The sequence below is a fragment of the Lontra canadensis genome, unplaced genomic scaffold, assembly GCF_010015895.1.
Source record: "Lontra canadensis isolate GAN:19392208 unplaced genomic scaffold, GSC_riverotter_1.0 scaffold2, whole genome shotgun sequence".
Lineage (NCBI taxonomy): Eukaryota > Metazoa > Chordata > Mammalia > Carnivora > Mustelidae > Lontra > Lontra canadensis.
The window spans coordinates 3,507,258-3,527,528 of NW_022630996.1; the positions used below are offsets into that span (position 1 = coordinate 3,507,258).

The following is a 20,271-nucleotide window of genomic DNA, read 5'->3' on the forward strand; positions in this document are numbered from 1 at the left end:
ATGGGCAGAAGACCTTTTTCTATTTTTTTTTTCTTTTAGAGTTTATGTTTAAAGTAACCTCTATACCCAACAGGGAGCTAAAACTTAGACTCCTGAGACAAGAGTCACATATTCTACCAACTGAGCCAGTCAGGTGCCCCTGAATAGACCTTTTCAAAAGAAGACACATGCATGGCCAACAGGTACATGAAAAGATGTTGAATGTCAATAATCAGGGAAATGCAAATCAAAACTGTATTATACGTTTTCATACTGCATCATTCTTTTCAAAAATGTCTTCACAAGATAACACCTTAGTGAAAGTATTGGTTTAGAGGAGCAGTAATGTGGAGAATAAAATCTTTCCCTTTCATCACACTGCTCTTTGAGCCACAAAAATGCTGAGTTTACATATCAAAGAATCTGTGACAGAAGGTAGTTTCATTCATTCATATACATATACAGATCATATTGTTGAATACCTTTTTTTAGTGGTACAGACCTTGTCAAATGTTAAAGGACATTTGGTTTATCCAGATTACTAACTTCTTGCCATTAACATCCTATTGAATCCTTATTATGTGTCAGGTTGTGACTTAAAAAAAAAAAAAAAAGATTTATTAGAGAGGCAAGTTGGGGGCAGAGGGGGAGAAGGACAGAATCTCAAGCAGATGCCCTTCTCCCCAGCGAGGAGTCCCTCAGTGGGTTGGAGGGGGGAGGATTGAATATCACCATCCTGAGATCATGACCTGAGCCAAAATCAAGAGTGGAACCCTTAACTGACTGAGCCACCCAAGCACCCCCCAGGCTATGAATTTCTTATGTTGATGTTCCATCCATGTTGAATGAATGAATGGGCAAAAGTTTTCCTTCCTACATTTTGATGCATGCCTGTTCCTCTTTAAAATTCTCTTCTAATTCCTATCTTGATTGTCTCAGCACAGACTGATCATTGCAGTAATTAAAATTTAGTTTCCCTCTATAGGATAGGGAAACCCCAAATAATAGTGATGTAAAATGGAAGTTTAGTTTTCTTCACATGAAAGAAGTCTGTAAGCAGGCAATCAAGTGTATGTGGAATGGAAGGTTTGCTTCATGGAGTCTTGGGGTACCCTGGCTCCTTACGGCTATTGCTCTGGGTGGCTGATAAAGTTTTACTGAGCAACTCCTCAAGCCTTGATCCAGATGGCAGGAAGGAGCAAGATAAAGAGAGGATGGAGCCCCTTCCATTTTAAGGAGACTCCCTAAAAGTAACTTTTAAAGGTCTGATATGTGTCTTCTTGGCCAGACTTAATCTTAAAACTACATTTTGCTACAAAGGAGTCTGGGGAATATAGTTTTTCACCTGGAGAATAATGTGCCTAGTAAAACAAAAAACAGCAAAACAAAGTGAAAACCAAAAATGAAGCAAAATGACCCCCCCATCCCCCCAGGATTCTGTTGTTAGAGAAGGTGTCCTGTGGCAGTTACTGGTCTCTGCCACAGTCACTCATTCACAGTGATGCTGTCTAAAGGAGCATCCTGGATTCCCTTTATCTCTCAAGTGATTTTGCCAATTCTCAAGCCTCTTGTCATCACTGTCTTGTTTATGCCTACTCCTGCTTGCCCTTTCCAGAAGTGGTGGGAAAGTCCTGAATCAGAGATGGACCTGATGTCATCTAATTGCTAGTGAACTCCAAATGAATCTGTAGTTTTAAAATTATGGACTGTCACCTTCTGTAATCCACTTCTTACAGTGATTGTCTTAAAATGGTTCACATTGTACTCTAATTTCGTACTCTCACTTTGGTTTTGATTTTACAAATAAATCAACCATACTCCGCCTCTGCCTCGGTTCTCTGTGTCTCTCCATGTCTTCATGTACCTCGATCTTAGTAGGTGCTGGTTTTCATCCCCGCGATGTAAGTCTGAGGAGGGCTGCAAGCTCAGTGGTGCCCCAACAGGAGTGTTTTATGCTCTATAAATGCCTACTAAACGAATGAATGAACCAGCCTCTCTCCCTCTTCTCTTCGGAGTAGAAGATTGTTTCTATATTTAAATAATCTTCTCTCGACTTTGCTGCCATTTCCTCTTCGTTTCTCATAGCTGACTTTTTATTTTTTAAGAAGAGGCACCTCTCCTCCTGGTTTACTAATGCCTTGTTCTCTTCCCTGAGTTGAGGCTCCCTCTGTGACTTTTCAGATTTTGCTTTGAGATTTCCGCCCCCTCATTGGCCTTTTCTGGTTGTTTAGTCTCTGTCACATCTCTAAGAGCACGCTGTGTTATTGATGGCGCATTCTGGGAAATACCGTCTTTGTTCTTTCACCTTTCTGGCTTTTCCTTCTGCATTTCCTTTGTTGATGTGCTTCAGCTCTGTAGTGGTGACTGGGGAGCCAAACAGTACGATGTTGCTTTCCTCCTTTGTTCTTTTGTCTCTGCACTTTGCAGTTTCTCAGGTGCTAGGCTGCTCTTTGACCTTGGCATGGTTACGAAATAGACACAAATTGCTTTTAGTTCTCATTGCTGCATCCCTTTTAAATACTTCCTGGGAGCCTCAAACTCCTCTATTTAAGCAGTACGTCTGAAATCTGGGATGCTGGTCCTTGCCTTGGGTTCCTGTCAGTAGGGCATTGCTTCTGAAACTGTGTGGTGGTTACCTTAATGGTAACGGATAGCAGTTTCCTCTGTGGTGTTTTCCTTGTCTGGAATGCCCCTTCCTTTATTCTTTCCAACTTCTCCTTCTCCTCCTTCTAATTTTTTTTTTTTTAATTTTCCTGTTAAGATCAAGTTCAGCGATCTGCATTTCACAAAGATTTTTAGGGTGACACCAGACCTTATTGACTTTCTGGGCTTTGAATTCCTGCCATATTCATCTGTGTATTACCTGGTCCTCTTCAGATGCTTGTGTCGTATTGTATTGTAGAATAAATCCTCTTTATTATAAATGTTTTACCTCAGATACTCTGTAATCTTATTCCTCTTTGTACTCTCAGTGACTGGTTTATAATCAGCCCTTAAGAATGCATGCTGTGGATGATGGCATCCCCTTTTCATTTCCTTATCTTGTTCCATTTCTAACACTGAGATTGCTTAAAAAATTAATTTTTCTTATCACCAAACACACATCTCTCTTCCATAAATGAAATGGAATGCTTGGACTGAGCTGAATGACAGGTTTTCAACAGCCTGATTGCATTTTACATTGCACTATTTTTAGTACATTATAAAGGGCTTGGAATGACTGTTGGAGAAGTAACTTTTCTGTCTTTTGAGTGTCTCCATCTCTTGAGTGTCATCTAAAAACTTGGAGTAAAAGAGTCATGAAAAGAGCTAGTGGGATTCTGTGCATACACAGAGTTTTGTATGGGGCAAGGGGGAGAGAGAGACCGGGTAGGAGACAGAAAATGAATAAATGAGTGTGAAAACATGTGCCTTCCCGGCCCCACTACTTGGTTAATAATGTCAGGATGATGTTGGACTAGCAGGATAGAAGACTAGTTGTGTCGAAGGGATGGATGTCCCATAATGTTGAGAATTCATTTTAAGACCATTTTTGCTCCTCATCCCCTACAAAAAGAAGCTTACCCAACTGTTTTTATGGTAATTTTTTATTACAAACCACTTTATTATTTTTTTAAAGATTTTTATTTATTCATTTGACAGCAAGAGGGGAACACAAGCAGGGGCAGTGGGAGAGAGAGAAGCAGGCTTCCCACTGATCAGAGAGCCCCACGCGGCGCTCGATCCCAGGACCCTGGGATCATGACCTGAGCCGAAGGCAGATGCTTAACGACTGAGTCACCCAGGCGCCCCAATAAATTGTTTTTATAATCAATACTGCAGCAATATGGTAATGTTAGATAGACATATTGGATAAAGTCAATCTGGTTAAACTATGGTGTCTTTTAAAATTAAAGTATGAGAAATTAGCTGTGGTTGAAATTTAGCTCTGTGGAGATTGAAGATCTGGATTAGTAGAGTGTGATTCCGGGCTCAAATGAGGGGAACAGAGGACTCTGTTCACCTACTTATTTAACTTTTTTTATTTCCGTAGGGAAGTTGAAATACTGCCTTGTGGTTCTGAATCAGCCTCTGGACAAATGTGTTCGTCATCTTTGGAGCAAAGGTAATCTTAATTAGCATTTATATCTCTACTTTCTAATCTGTTTAGGACTAATATGACTATTAAATATTCCAGAATCTAACTACAATACCAAAAAGTGGAACTTATAACTAAGTGATATAATTACTAAGAATGGATCTTTTCTGTTAGCAGTGTCTATGGGGAGTTTCCACAGGATGCACCCCCAAGGACAGAATGACAATGTAGCATCACCACGCTATATTTCACATATTATGTGGATATTAATCCTGAATGCTCACCAAATGTTTGTTAAGTGTAAATAGTTTTGGCACCAGCAACGGTAAAAAGCATCCTCAAGCCTAACTCATCCCAGCATTCAGCAATAAGATATCTGCTGGGTAACCACATTTGCAGGAAAAAAAAAAAAAGAAAAGAAAAAAGCCAAATAGTATATTAGGATCTCAAGGGATGCTGAAAAATATAAACGTGCAGGAGTTTTGCAGAATTAATACTTCTGTGAGTTTTCCTATAAGAAACAGACTTTACTATTTTTTACATTATTCTTTGATTTTTTTTTTAAGATTTTATTTATTTATTTGACAGAGATCACAAGTAGGCAGAGAGGCAGGCAGAGAGAGAGAGGAAGGGAAGCAGGCTCCCCGCTGAGCAGAGAGCCTGATGCGGGGCTCGATCCCAGGACCCTGGGATCATGACCTGAGCCGAAGGCAGAGGCTTTAACCCACTGAGCCACCCAGGCGCCCCTATTCTTTGATTTTTTTATAGCATTAACTCTAAGTGAGAAAACAGTATTAAATATCATTTACCATTTTGAACCTCTGCTTTTCCATGAAATCTTGAGCTTTTTTCAAAGGTATACTTCTGCTAAGGTTAGCAATGTAAATTTTGAGCCAAACTAGATCAGCAGAAGAATATGATTCTTGATGTATTGATGTGTATTCTAGATGATTCTCCTATTGCAGAATTCTTTTGTATCTTCAGCATCAAGTCTGTGTGTCCTAGAATCCACACCTGTCATGTCGATAAGCTCACATATGTGGACAGGGGTAGTTGTGATAAGGAGAGGGAATAGATCATTATGAATGATTTTGTATAATGAATTTTTCTTGTCTTATGTGATTACCATGAAAACGCTTTATTCTAAATTTAGCTATCTTTATGTTAGCCAGCTGAAAATGTCACATTATTATTGCACTAAAAGTTGGAAGGCTATTTAACCAGTAACTTCACTTTCCTAGAACCTCTCACTTGCTTATAATTAGGTGGTTATTCAGGTGCCATCAGAAAGGTCTTTATGTTGTCACGTCAGTGCCTAGTGCTGTGTCTGGCACATAATTGCTTAGTAATTACAACCAGTGAAAGAATGAATTTAATTTGGTTCATATTGCTAATAAATACCAAAGTAAACTGATCAAGCACATTCTTTTGATCTGAACTTACCAGGTTTTCTTGTATTTTTAGGAAAGTGTGAACAGTTGTGTTTTATTTTACACTTCCTTAAAATAGACAAAATAATCATTAATAGCAACTGCTGGAAACTTGGGTAGGGAAAACTACATCTAGGAAGTCTCCTTTTGGAGGGTGAAGGATCCTGTTTTGTTCGTGGTATGAAATGGTCTAGATTTTTGAGCTGACAGATGCTTCTGATGACATTAGTTTCCTGCAGTGAATTGGATTAGAAAAAGTTTCATGCCTGACATACACTAAGTATTTAGTTGATATGCATGAAAAATGAACGCTGGGTCAGTCTATATACATGGAGAGAACTAAAGATATCTAATGTGACATGGACTACAGTGGTTAGATAATGCTCATTTCCAAAATAACTTTTCTTTAGATTATTGAAATATACTTTCCTATATATGTCCAGGATGATTCTTGGCTCTCTGGAGCAATTAACCTTTACAAAAAGTGGGTCTGTTCATAAGTACTGTGGAAAGGTAGAATAGGTTTTTTTGTGATTCTCAAAACAGAAGCCGTGATTTTTTTGTTTGTAGTGTCCCGTTTTGTGTTGCTCTTCTTCCAAATAAAACTTAAAAAAGGAAAAAAAAAAAAAAGGTATTGGGTGCGTGAGTGGCTCACTCGGTTGAGTATCCAACTGCTGGCTTTGACTAGGGCCATGATCTCAGGGTTGTGAGATTGAGCCCGGCATGAGGCTCCTCACTCAGAGGGAGTCTGTTTAAGATTCTCTGTCTGTCTCCCTCTGGCCCTCCCCTCGTGTGTATGCATGCACACTGTCCCTCTAAAATAAATCTTTTAAAGAAACTGGGTACTGAGGAGGGCACTTGTTATGATGAGCCCTGGGTGTTGTATGAATCACTGAATTCTACTCCTGAAACCAATATGGTACTGTATGTTAACTAACTGGAATTTAAATAAAAATTTGAAAAGAGAAAACAAAAACAAATACCAAACGAATAAAAGTAAAAAAAGAAAAACAAAGAGATTTGGAGCTTGAGCTGCTGATGTTAACAGAAGAGAGAGGCCTAGAAAAAATAGAGGGCAGCCTTGAGGGCCTGGGAGGGAAGGCGGTGTGGCAGTTTGGGATTTCAGCACTTATAAGGGCTGGGAGCAGGCTTGCCCGCTACTCTGGCTTGTATGCGTGACTTTTTCTGTAACTTTCTGTAGCAAGTCTGAGGATTTGTGAAGAACAGAAATCAAGGGGTGAAATCCAGACTATTGTATCAAAACAAAGACAAAATTTAGAGGCTGCTGCTCAGTGTCCATCTTTTATATAAAATCATAATTTAACTTTCATCTATGCTAAGGACTTCTGGCAAGTAGGGATTTCCTGAGATTCCTTTAAGGGGAAAGACTGTTTTGTAGGTTTATTTATTTTGCCCTGCAATGTTTTTATGACATGTAATTTATTTTAAATGACTGAAGAAGGGATTCAAGGAGATTTAACGTAGAGATGTTTTTAAATGTATTTTCTCTTTAATACTTCGTGAAGTTTCAGTGTTTTTCTTGGTTATAGGTCTTGGTCATTTTAATCCCTACCTGTCCCAGCAGTTTGTATACTTGATTTAATCTGGAGCTATAAGTACAGAGATAGGTGGATAGATGAAAAGGCAGATAGAACTGTAGGTAGTATCTAACTTTTCTGTAACTATCAGAGGTTATTGGCATTTGTGAATGGATATTGCCCTCAGATTTCTTAACTTTTTCTTTTTCTTTTTTTTTTTTTTTTGAGTCAGACTTTCTCTTCCAATAAATGTGTTTCTCATCCTGAGATATCTGGTAAGTGAAGAAAAATAGGGAAGTCTGTGTTTGAAGGATTCTGCTTATTTCTTTTGTAGATCAGTTATTCTCCACTTGGGGGCACCATACTTGTCAGGGTCTCCAAAGGTAGTAAGAGAGATCTGAGTTACATTAAAAAGAAATCTGATATTCACTTACCTGGGATGAGGTTTTAGATGGACCATATATCAGATTCCTAGGAGTTTGCCTTATTAAAGTGTATCTTCATTTTTAATGTGAGTTCACAGCTTTTCTCTGTCTTTTCCATTTGAGGCATAGAACATGGTGACCAGGTGAATTAGATTATGAGGAATCCAATTACAGTGATGCCAGGTACTTATGTACACAGTGACTCTTTTCCTCTAAGAGGAGTTAGTTTTCTTCACTTGCTTGCTCGCTCGCTCTTTCTTTCTTTCTTCCTTCCTTCCTTCCTTCCTTCCTTTCTCAGTTCTCAGCTAACAAACCTTCAGATCATGCCAGGGTATAGGCACTATACTTGGGTTCATTGCTGATGAGGCTTTAAGTTATAAAATCAGGTGGGTCTTTGAGGTTAAAAGGACACCCATAGAGCATACCTGAATCAAAATAGAAACAAGGCCTTTGATTTTATGACATCAGTGTTTTCCCTTCTGTTTCATTGGTAACTGATGCTTGCTGAGGCCATTCCAGGTCAGCCGTTGGGTCCAAAGCTGGGAATCTAATGCCGGGTTCTTAGTTGTGGCTGCAGGTGAGAGAAGGGAGCACAGACACAGGTGCTTCCTCAAGAAGGCAGGTCAGAGGCTTTCGGAGCCACAAGTCCTTAGAATGAACTTACTCATCCTTGTTTCTTAAGTAGCTGAAATTATCATATATTTGGTTGACTTTGACTATACTTTGGTCATGTCTGTATGCCTTTTGGTTTCTTTTTTAAATAAAAACACCTTCCATAAATCAGTTTTCAATAGAATCCTGACTTGCTCTACTAATTAACTGATCTTATGCTAGTAAGTAGTATTGCCATCAGATTTAAGTTTTAAATGATGTAGGAATCTGCTGTGAGGCACCTTGCTTTGGTAGTAGTTTTGTTGTATCTTTCCTTTATAGATTGTGTACACTAGGACTCAATAAGCTTCTTTATACCTATTTATTTGAGGTTAAGCTCAGCCAAAATAGCAAATTTATATATGAGATTCCTTTTCTTTTCTTTTTTTCCTAGCCCCATTTTTCTATTCAGTGGGACCTCTACCTCATTTCTGGTATCCAGTGTGATTATTCTCCTTAAAATAAGAGAAATTGAATACATGCCATTTTTAGGTAGATTGGTTGAATTGGTTTGCTTTAATATAACTTGGTATCCATCACTGTTTTAATCTTATTAAATCTATTTGTATACTTTATCTCTGTTAGAGGGATTTCCAAGGAAACATATTTTCTGATAATTACCTTACAATTTTGAAATCACCTTAATTCTATTCTGACAGCTGATTCTGGAAGGGCGTCTGGAAGGGCGTCTGGTCCATCTTTTTAAAAAGAGTGTGGTTCTACATACACTACATTTTTTTTCTCTCTCTCAGGCCTCCTCTGTCACAGCTATTTTTTCTTACGTGTTTAATGATTGATATGATTAAAAAAATGACATTTGTGGGTGCCTGGGTGGCTCAGTGGGTTAAGCCACTGCCTTCGGCTCAGGTCATGATCTCAGGGTCCTGGGATCGAGTCCCGTATTGGGTTCTCTGCTCGGCAGGGAGCCTGCTTCCCTCTCTCTCTCTCTCTCTTTCTTCCTGCCTCTCTGTCTACTTGTGATCTCTCTCTGTCAAATAAATAAAAATTAAAAAAAATGACATTTGTTATTTTCTTTCTTTTTGCACAACGTAGATTTTTATTTATTCATTTTGCAAACTTTGTCTCATCCTTGAAAGTCCAGCACCAGTGCTGTCTCTTGCGAAGGAAGTCTCCCTTAACTAGCCTCCATAGAGAGATCATCTTAGTATTTGTATTGATTTTCTGTTACTTATAAATGTCACCTTATTCATCCTTGAGGATAAGCTCCTTGAAAATTGATACAAAATGCTTTGCTTGTGTTATTTCCTCTTATCTCCTGTGAGACCAGCCTGAGGGTAGTGATTGTAGGTTATGTTGGCAATTGCTGGAGACCAGTGTTGGTCTTTGGTGCTTTCTAGGTCCTGGAAATACTCTTGCCCTGAGGTGAGCCCATTAGCAGATGCATGTTTGTGGGATCTCTCATTCACTCTTCTGATTCATCTTCGGTCCTCAACCTTGGTTGGGTCCCTTTTCTACTTCTTTTAAACTCGAAGACTATCGTTCATTTTTTTTTCCCTCTGCTCTCTGGCTCCCAGATGCTTATTTGGTATTTCCTCGTATAATGACTTAGAACTCATATTTTCATTAATCTCTCGTTCTTTCCACATTGCTTATGTGCAAATGTATTCCTTTTTTTTGCCTTTATGATTTTATGCCTTTGATGGTTGAGGTGCTAACAAATGTATCATTGTACTATTTTGTCTTTGTTCATTAAGTTATTATGGTAGGATACATCTTCTATTATATACAAGGATAGAAAATTAGGCAGTTCAGCAGTACTCCTATCTTTTGACATTAGTGTCTAAGTAGATTCATCATATAGTCTTACTATAATACTCATAAAGCTTCCTCAAAATAATTTTGTTGTGAGAACTGTATATTAACTTTATTGTTGTGAATTATAAATGATTGTTTTTCTCTAGATTTCCATCCTTAATTAAAGAACTATGTGTGCATTGTACAAATTTAAAGCATCAAATTTGTAATGAAAAAAATCAGTCCTTATAATTGCTTACTATTATCTTTATTGTTTCTTGCTTTTATTTTTTCCTTTTTAACTATTTCCTATGAAATGGTTTTCATAAGTCTTTTTAAATATCAGGGTAATAGATGAAATGTTACTAATGAATAGGAAAATGCCCCTGAAATGATGAGCGCCAGGCCATGTGACTCTCTATGCTTCATGGCAGGTAAAATAGGCATTTTAAGTGTCTGTTTTTCTTTATTGTTTATGCCATTTAGTTCTGTGTCCTAATAGGTCAGGTTTTTTTCTTTTTTCAAAGATTTATCTACTTGAGAGAGCGGGAAAGAGAGTGTACACGCACAGAGGGGAGGGGCGGGTCGGAGTAGAGAGAGTCTTTAGTCAGGTGCCCCTAGTATGTCAGTTTGTAATGTGACCAGAAGATGGCTTCCAGATGAGCATGGCTGATTATGGTTTATGCCCCATAAACCATAAGTATTTATGGAGCTATTGATGTATGCTCCATGTTTAATCTAATACACACACACGCACACACCTTTTTTGCCTGATGTTAAGCCTCACTAGAGTGATCCTGCTGTGTGGTAGTGAGAGGAGCAAGAGCAGCTTATTGATGGTGATCCTTGCCCAGGAGGCTGAGAGGCAGCCTTTGGGGTGAGCTTTCCTTAGTGAAACAAAGTAAAAAGGAAAAAGTCCCAACGGATTCTAGTTCTACAGTACCTAGATGGTGGACTTCCACTTAAAGCCTAGAAGACATCCCCTCTGGATCGCTCTCCAGGGCTGAATGCAACATCTTGAATTTCTTTTCTTTGTGTTCTGTAGATCAAAGTACTCCGGCGTTAGATGGCCTTCCCTGAAATGCAGACCTTGTCATGTTCAACAGCTCTTCCTAGCAATTTGTAATGAGAAATGAAGGTTTCTCTGTGGTGATTTTTCTCTGTTTCAGTTCAGTACATAGCTAATCCACTTAGTGTGAAAAACTTCTTGAAGAACAGGCTGGAGAAGCAACCAGAAATACATGGGGAAGTTCACATTTTCTCCCACATTGTATTGTCCGTTGTGCCCTTCAGAATCAGGAAGTATTTATTTTTACCTGAGTCCTGTTTTAAACCCTGTATACTTAGGGTTAGGTAAGTACTAGTGTTTCTGTGTGTATTAAGCCTTTGTCCCGCTTTGTTTAGTGGCTTCTCTCTTGTAATAGGGTGTTTCAAAGTCAGCTATATCTGGAAGTTTATTTAATCGACTATAGATGAGTTAAACATTTCCACAGTTAGTGTTTGTGTACAATGATAGATTAAAAAATAACTAGAACTTTTCTGTAGTATTAGTCTTTGGGGAAAGCTGAGCCTCTCTGAGCTTTTAGTTTTACAAGAGTAAAACTTGCTTGGAGTCTTTGGAAAGAAGCTGCCACTGGGAGGCAGAGAAGGAAGAGGGTGTAAGCAATGGGCTCTTTACCACCTCACTAGGAGACAGATGTTTGAGAGAAAATCTGGTCCACATTCTTGGTATGTGTAGTCAACCTGAGTGGAGTACCAGAGGAGAAAACCTTAGGGAAAAACACTTATTTAAGCTAATAGAAGAGGAGCAATATTGGGAGGAAGTACTCTACTTTTGAACATGTTTAGTAGAACTGAACAGTGTGAGTTGTTTGATTCATCTAATGGCAGAATCTCGATGGAAATGAAACCATGATACCTTCTCGTGAGGCTTCTTTGCAATCTAAGTAGTTAACATGAATTTAGCTTTTAGGAATAAGCTGGTTACAACTTCCTAGATAGGTAGAATAGCATGTACATTTTTGTCATTTGAGTATATAGAGGCCAAGACCTAACAAATATGTTATCTGGGAAAATGCTAGGCTTTAGGGTACTCGGATTTTAGTTAGGATGATTTGGGACGCATCTATTCTAATAATAAGTAGCTTAGTCATTAGACTTAAGAATCCTGTAATAGTTAAGCTTATTAGTTTATTGAAGCACCAAATTGACACCATTTGTGTCGTTTTCTGTGCTTAGTGTTTCGCAGAACTTATGCTTTGAGCACATTTAAGTGAACATTGAGCAAAAGATCCAATGAGCAATTTGCATACTTCGTTCTGGTCCATTAAGTAAAACAGTTATGTACAAGCTGTGGTCCCTGTAAATAAAGCTGGCAGAAAAGATCTGTCCCAGTCAAACAGATACATTTGGGAGACTACAATAAGATTATTTAATATAGAAGACATTTAATATAGAAGAGATGTATCAGTGGCACAAAACAAAGTAAGTTTTGTTTGATATAAGAACAGACATCTATTTTACCATTCCCATCCCCAAGATGATGGTCCATTTCTATTAAATGAGATCTTTTATCCTGGGTATTATAATATAAATATTACCAGATACTTAAGACTTCTGTGTTATTTTCATTACCAGGATTCCCTCTTATATCTTTGTTTTATTTTAGTGACTATAATATCATAGAGAGTATAGGGAATTTGTACCACAATTTCAGTACCTAATATTTGAAATACATTTGGGGCGCCCTGGATGGCTTAGTCAGTTAAATGTCTGACTTGATGATTTTGGCCAGGCTCTATGCTCAGTGGGAGTCAGCTTGAGATTATCTCCCTCTCTCCCTCCCCATACTTGTGATCTCTCTCTCTAAAATAAATAAATCTTTAAGAAAATATTTGAAATACATTTATAAATCTTGTGCTGTACTTCCTAATTCCATGGTACATAAACTGCTGCACTTGATATACTAAGGAAAGGTCATTTTCACATCAACTTTCACAGCGTAACATTTTCTAATATGTTTACCGAAAGGCAAAAAATACCCCTCCATTACTTTGTTCTTTAATCCATATTTTTTTGAGCATGGTCTGTGTTAAGCAATGTACAGAGACTGGGATACCAATGAGAAAGACACAGGCCCTTTTCCTGAAGTGTGTAGAATCTAGTATCTGATGGACCCATTCCTAGCATATATTCCAAATAGTTGCTGTAAGGTGTTAGGGACTGACTGTTAGGGACTCATTTGTTTTCTCTAGAATCATATGTTGAAGCCCTGGTGTGATAATATTTGGAGATAGTGTCATTAAAGGGGTAATTAAGATTAAATGAGGTCTTAGGTGCGGTCCTAGTGCTGTAGGAGTGGTGTCCTTACAAGAAGAATAAGAGACACAAGGGTTGGTGCTCTGGGGAAAGGCCATGTGAGGACAGAGTGAGAAAAGGTGCCCATCTACAAGCTGTGGGAGAGGCCTCAGGAGAAACCAGCTCTGTTCACACCTTGACTTTAGGCCTCTAGTCTCCAGAACTGTGAGAAAATAAATTTCTGTTACGTTATCCAGTCTATGGTATTTTGCTCTGGAAGCCCTAGCGATTTAATGCTGTTGTATACAAGGCTTCTTGGCAAGTGGAGGATTGTTCAACTCTCTGATCTCTATCAAATAGCATTGCTCTCAAAGGTTCTTTTTATTTGTAAGCCTGGTGCCAGGTGTTCTTATAGGCAGTCTTGATCTTACTGTCATACCTTTTAGCTTCAATCCGTTACCAGTACACATTGACATTCAATGCTCAATAGCCTCAGACTGATAGTGGTTCTCCTTGTTTACAGAAGACATTTCAGTAACTTCAGAAAAACAGTTGAAATACCATGCATATTAGATATTAATTTGATAGAAATAGATTTGGGAAATAAATTTTGTACACCTTCAACACAGGAAAGAGTATGGATCAAAGGAAAGAGTATGGATCAAAGAGAACAAAACACAGATTTAAATAACTCAATTATCAATAATTATTTTGGGCATTAATTTCTTACCCTGTATATTTATATTTGCTTTTCTTATAAAACATCAATTAGAAAGTTTCTTTGCATTACTTTGGCACCATTATAAGCCTCAGTCTGGATATTTTGTAGGTCATTTAATCTCAAGGCCAACCTTTGATGGATTTTTTTCCCTCCTCCTTAATAGGCTGTAGTTCTTTTATGATGTGGCCTGTTCGCAGTTGTGGCAGCCAGGCTTTTGCAATAGATTTGTTCATTGAAGAGTAAATAAGGAATTACAAATCTCACCATGGGACTCATGGTGATACTCTTACTTACTAGGTAAGATCATCTAGTGATGGAAGGATGTTTTAGTTGAGGGTGAGAGTAGTTTTGTTTTTTTTTAATGTTTTTTGTTTTTTTTTTAAGATTTTACTTATTTATTTGACAAAGACATGGCAAGAGAGGGAACACAAGCAGAGGGAGTGGGAGAGGAAGAAGCAGACCTCCCGCTGAGTGGGGAGACTGATGTGGGGCTCAATCCCAGGACACCGGGACCATGACCTGAGCCAAAGCAGATGCCTAATGACTGAGCCACCTAGGCGCCCGATGGGGACAGTAGTTTTTAAACGAAGAAATATGTTTGTAAGGAAAGGTTGTTCCTATACGTGCTTTGTTTGTTTTTACAGTTTTGTGTTTCTGACTTCTTAAGATTTTTTTTTATTTTATTTTTTATAAACATATAATATATTTTTATCCCCAGGGGTACAGGTCTGTGAATCGCCAGGTTTACACATTTCACAACACTCACCATAGCACATAACCTCCCCAATGTCCATAACCCCACCCCCCTCTCCCAACCCCCTCCCCCCATCAACCCTCAGTTTGTTTTGTGAGATTAAGAGTCACTTATGGTTTGTCTCCCTCCCAATCCCATCTTCTTTCATTTACTCTTCTCCTACCTCCTTAACCCCTCATGTTGCATCTCCTCTTCCTCATATCAGGGAGATCATATGATAGTTGTCTTTCTCCGACTGACTTATTTCGCTAAGCATGATACCCTCTAGTTCCATCCATGTCATCGCAAATGGCAAGATTTCATTTTTTTTGATGGCTGCATAGTATTCCATTGTGTAATATATACCACATCTTCTTTATCCATTCATCTGTTGATGGACATCTAGGTTCTTTCCATAGTTTGGCTATTGTAGACATTGCTGCTATAAACATTCGGGTGCACGTGCCCCTTCGGATCACTACATTTGTATCTTTAGGATAAATACCCAGCAGTGCAATTGCTGGGTCATAGGGTAGTTCTATTTTCAACATTTTGAGGAACCTCCATGTTGTTTTCCAGAGTGGTTGCACCAGCTTGCATTCCCACCAACAGTGTAGGAGGGTTCCCCTTTCTCCGCATCCTCGCCAGCATCTGTCATTTCCTGACTTGTTAATTTTAGCCATTCTGACTGGTGTGAGGTGATATCTCATTGTGGTTTTGATTTGTATTTCCCTGATGCCGAGTGATGTGGAGCACTTTTTCATGTGTCTGTTGGCCATCTGGATGTCTTCTTTGCAGAAATGTCTGTTCATGTCTTCTGCCCATTTCTTGATTGGATTATTTGTTCTTTGGGTGTTGAGTTTGCTAAGTTCTTTGTAGATTTTGGACACTAGCCCTTTATCTGATATGTCGTTTGCAAATAGCTTCTCCCATTCTGTCAGTTGTCTTTTGGTTTTGTTAACTGTTTCCTTTGCTGTGCAAAAGCTTTTGATCTTGATAAAATCCCAATAGTTCATTTTTGCCCTTGCTTCCCTTGCCTTTGGTGATGTTCCTAGGAAGATGTTGCTGCGGCTGAGGTCGAAGAGGTTGCTGCCTGTGTTCTCCTCAAGGATTTTGATGGGATTCCTTTCTTTGAGGTCCTTCATCCATTTTGAGTCTATTTTCGTGTGTGGTGTAAGGAAATGATCCAATTTCATTTTTCTGCATGTGGCTGTCCAATTTTTCCAACACCATTTATTGAAGAGGCTGTGTTTTTTCCTTTGGACATTCTTTTCTGCTTTGTCGAATATTAGTTGACCATAGAGTTGAGGGTCTATTTCTGGGCTCTCTATTCTGTTCCATTGATCTATGTGTCTGTTTTTGTGCCAGTACCATGCTGTCTTGATGATGACAGCTTTGTAATAGAGCTTGAAGTCCGGAATTGTGATGCCACCAACTTTGGCTTTCTTTTTCAATATTCCTTTGGCTATTCAAGGTCTTTTCTGGTTCCATATAAATTTTAGGATTATGTGTTCCATTTCTTTGAAAAAAATGGATGGTACTTTGATAGGAATTGCATTAAATGTGTAGATTGCTTTAGGTAGCATAGACATTTTCACAATATTTATTCTTCCAATCCAGAAGCATGGAACATTTTTCCATTTCTTTGTGTCTTCCTCAATTTCTTTCATGAGTACTTTATAGTTTTCTGAATATAGATTCTTAGTTTCTGGTTAGGTTTATTCCTAGGTATCTTATAGTTTTGGGTGCAATTGTAAATGGGATTGACTCCTTAATTTCTCTTGCTTCTGTCTTGTTGTTGGTGTAGAGAAGTGCAACTGATTTCTGTGCATTGATTTTATATCCTGACACTTTACTGAATTCCTGTACAAGTTCTAGCAGTTTTGGAGTGGACTCTTTTGGGTTTTCCACATATAGTATCCTATCATCTGTGAAGAGTGATAGTTTGACATCTTCTTTGCCGATTTGGATGCCTTTAATTTCCTTTTGTTGTCTGATTGCTGAGGCTAGGACTTCTAGTATTACGTTGAATGGCAGTGGTGATAACGGACATCCCTGCCGTGTTCCTGACCTTAGCGGAAAAGCTTTCAGTTTTTCTCCATTGAGAATGATATTTGCGGTGGGTTTTTCATAGATGGCTTTAATAATATTGAGGTATGTGCCCTCTATCCCTACACTTTGAAGAGTTTTGATCAGGAAGAGATGCTGTACTTTGTCAAATGCTTTTTCCGCATCTATGGAGAGTATCATATGATTCTTGTTCTTTCTTTTATTAATGTGTTGTATCACATTGATTGATTTGCGGATGTTGAACCAACCTTGCAGCCCTGGAATAAATCCCACTTGGTCGTGGTGAATAATCCTTTTAATGTACTGTTGAATCCTATTGGCTAGTATTTTGGTGAGAATTTTCACATCTGTGTTCATCAAGGATATTGGTCTGTAGTTCTCTTTTTTGATGGGATCCTTGTCTGGTTTTGGGATCAAGGTGATGCTGGCCTCATAAAATGAGTTTGGAAGTTTTCGTTCCATTTCTATTTTTTGGAACAGTTTCAGGAGAATAGGAATTAGTTCTTCTTTAAATGTTTGGTAGAATTCCCCCCAGGAAGCCGTCTGGCCCTGGGCTTTGTTTGTTTGGAGATTTTTGATGACTGTTTCAATCTCCTTACTGGTTATGGGTCTGTTCAGGCTTTCTATTTCTTCCTGGTTCAGTTGTGGTGGTTTATGTGTCTCTAGGAATGCATCCTATTATTTCCAGATTGTCAAATTTGTTGGCGTAGAGTTGCTCATAGTATGTTCTTATGATTGTCTGTATTTCTTTGGTGTTCGTTGTGATCTCTCCTCTTTCATTCATGATTTTATTTATTTGGGTCCTTTCTCTTTTCTTTTTGATAAGTCTGGCCAGGGGTTTATCAATCTTATTAATTCTTTCAAAGAACCAGCTCCTAGTTTCGTTGATTTGTTCTATTGTTTTTTTGGTTTCTATTTCATTGATTTCTGCTCTGATCTTTATGATTTCTCTTCTCCTGCTGGGTTTAGGGTTTCTTTCTTGTTCTTTCTCCAGCTTCTTTAGGTGTAGGGTTAGGTTGTGTACCTGAGACCTTTCTTGTTTCTTGAGAAAGGCTTGTACTGCTATGTATTTTCCTCTCAGGACTGCCTTTGTTGTGTCCCACAGATTTTGAACCGTTGTGTTTTCATTATCATTTGTTTCCATGAATTTTTTCAATTCTTCTTTAATTTCCTGGTTGACCCATTCATTCTTTAGTAGGATGCTGTTTAGTCTCCATGTATTTGGGTTCTTTCCAAATTTCTTCCTGTGATTGAGTTCTAGCTTCAGAGCATTGTGGTCTGAAAATATGCAGGGAATGATCCCAATCTTTTGATACCGGTTGAGACCCGATTTAGGACCGAGGATGTGATCTATTCTGGAGAATGTTCCTTGTGCACTAGAGAAGATTATGTATTCTGTTGCTTTGGGATGAAATGTTCTGAATATATCTGTGATGTCCATCTGGTCCAGTGTGTCATTTAAGGCCTTTATTTCCTTGTTGATCTTTTGCTTGGATGATCTGTCCCTTTCAGTGAGGGGAGTGTTAATGTCCCCTACTATTATTGTATTATTGTTGATGTGTTTCTTTGATTTTGTTATTAATTGGTTTATATAGTTGGCTGCTCCCACGTTAGGGGCATAGATATTTACAATTGTTAGATCTTCTTGTTGGACAGATCCTTTGAGTATGATATAGTGTCCTTCTTCATCTCTTATTATAGTCTTTGGCTTAAAATCTAATTGATCTGATATAAGGATTGCCACTCCTGCTTTCTTCTGATGTGCATTAGCATGGTAAATTCTTTTCCACCCCCTCACTTTAAATCTGAAGGTGTCTTTGGGTTTAAAATGAGATTCTTGTAGGCAACATATAGATGGGTTTTGTTTTTTTATCCATTCTGATACCCTGTGTCTTTTGATTGGGGCATTTAGCCCATTAACATTCAGGGTAACTATTGAGAGATATGAATTTAGTGCCATTGTATTGCCTGTAAGGTGACTGTTACTGTATATTGTCTCTGTTTCTTTCTGATCTACTACTTTTAGGGTCTCTCTTTGCTTAGAGGACCCCTTTCAATATTTCCTGTAGAGCTGGTTTGGTGTTTGCAAATTCTTTCAGTTTTTGTTTGTCCTGGAAGCTTTTAATCTCTCCTTCTATTTTCAATGATAGCCTAGCTGGATATAGTATTCTTGGCTGCATGCTTTTCTCGTTTAGTGCTCTGAATATATCATGCCAGCTCTTTCTGGCCTGCCAGGTGTCTGTGGATAAGTCTTCTGCCAATCTAATATTTTTACCATTGTATGTTACAGACTTCCTTTCCTGGGCTGCTTTCAGGATTTTCTCTTTGTCACTAAGACTTGTAAATTTTACTATTAGGTGACGGGGTGTGGACCTATTCTTATTGATTTTGAGGGGGGTTCTCTGAACCTCCTGGATTTTGATGCTTGTTCCCTTTGCCATATTGGGGAAATTCTCGCCAATAATTCTTTCCAATATACTTTCTGTTCCCCTCTCTCTTTCTTCTTCTTCTGGAATCCCAATTATTCTAATGTTGTTTCGTCTTATGGTGTCACTTATCTCTCGAATTCTCCCCTCGTGGTCCAGTAGCTGTTTGTCCCTCTTTTGCTCAGCTTCTTTATTCTCTGTCATTTGGTCTTCTATATCACTAATTCTTTCTTCTGCCTCATTTATCCTAGCAGTGAGAGCCTCCATTTTCGCTTGCACCTCATTAATAGCTTTTTTTTATTTCAACTTGGTTAGATTTTAGTTATTTTATTTCTCCATAAAGGGCTTTTATATCTCCCAAGAGGGTTTCTCTAATATCTTCCATGCCTTTTTCGAGCCCGGCTAGAACCTTGAGAATCGTCATTCTGAACTCTAGATCTGACATATTACCAATGTCTGTATTGATGAGGTCCCTAGCCTTTGGTACTGCCTCTTGTTCTTTTTTTTTTTTTTTTTTTGTGGTGAATATTTCCGCCTTGTCATTTTGTCCAGATAAGAGTATATGAAGGAGCAAGTAAAATACTAAAAGGGTGACAACAACCCCAGGAAAATATGCTTTAACCAAATCAGAAGAGATCCCAAATCGTGAGGGGGGAGAAAGGGGATAAAAAGAGGTTCAGAAAGAAAAAAAAAATGAAACAATTAAAAGAAGAAAACCAATAAAGAAAAAATATAAAAAGAAAATAATATATATATATTAGATAAACTAATTAAAAAACATTAAAAAAGAAAAGGGTAAAAGTTAAAAAAAATTTAGCAGAAGAAGAGAAAAAAAAATGAAAAAGAAAAAAAAATTAACTGCAAGGCTAAAGAATCATGGGGAGAAAGCCACGAGTTCCGTGCTTTGCATTCTCCTCCTCTGGAATTCCACCGCTCTCTTTGGTATTGAAACTGTCCTTGGTAGGTGAACTTGGTCCTGGCTGGATTTCTTGTTGATCTTCTGGGGGAAGGGCCTGTTGTAGTGATTCTCAAGTGTCTTTGCCCCAGGCGGAGTTGTACCGCCCTTACCAGGGGCCGGGCTGAGTAATCCTTTCCAGTTCGCTTTTGGGAGCTTTTGTTCCCTGAGCGCTTTCTGTAGAGTTTCGGAGGACGGGAATGAAGGTGGCGG

General features: G+C 38.4%; 1 protein-coding gene across 1 annotated transcript in view; it reads left to right on the forward strand.

Moving 5' to 3' along the window:
• TPK1 (thiamin pyrophosphokinase 1) overlaps positions 1 to 20,271 on the forward strand; it is a 343,243-nt gene that overhangs the window by 68,813 nt on the left and 254,159 nt on the right. Inside the window, exon 3 of the mRNA XM_032866795.1 lies at positions 4,013 to 4,084. Coding sequence (XP_032722686.1) covers positions 4,013 to 4,084 — 72 coding nt within the window. The remainder of the gene's footprint in view (positions 1 to 4,012; positions 4,085 to 20,271) is intronic.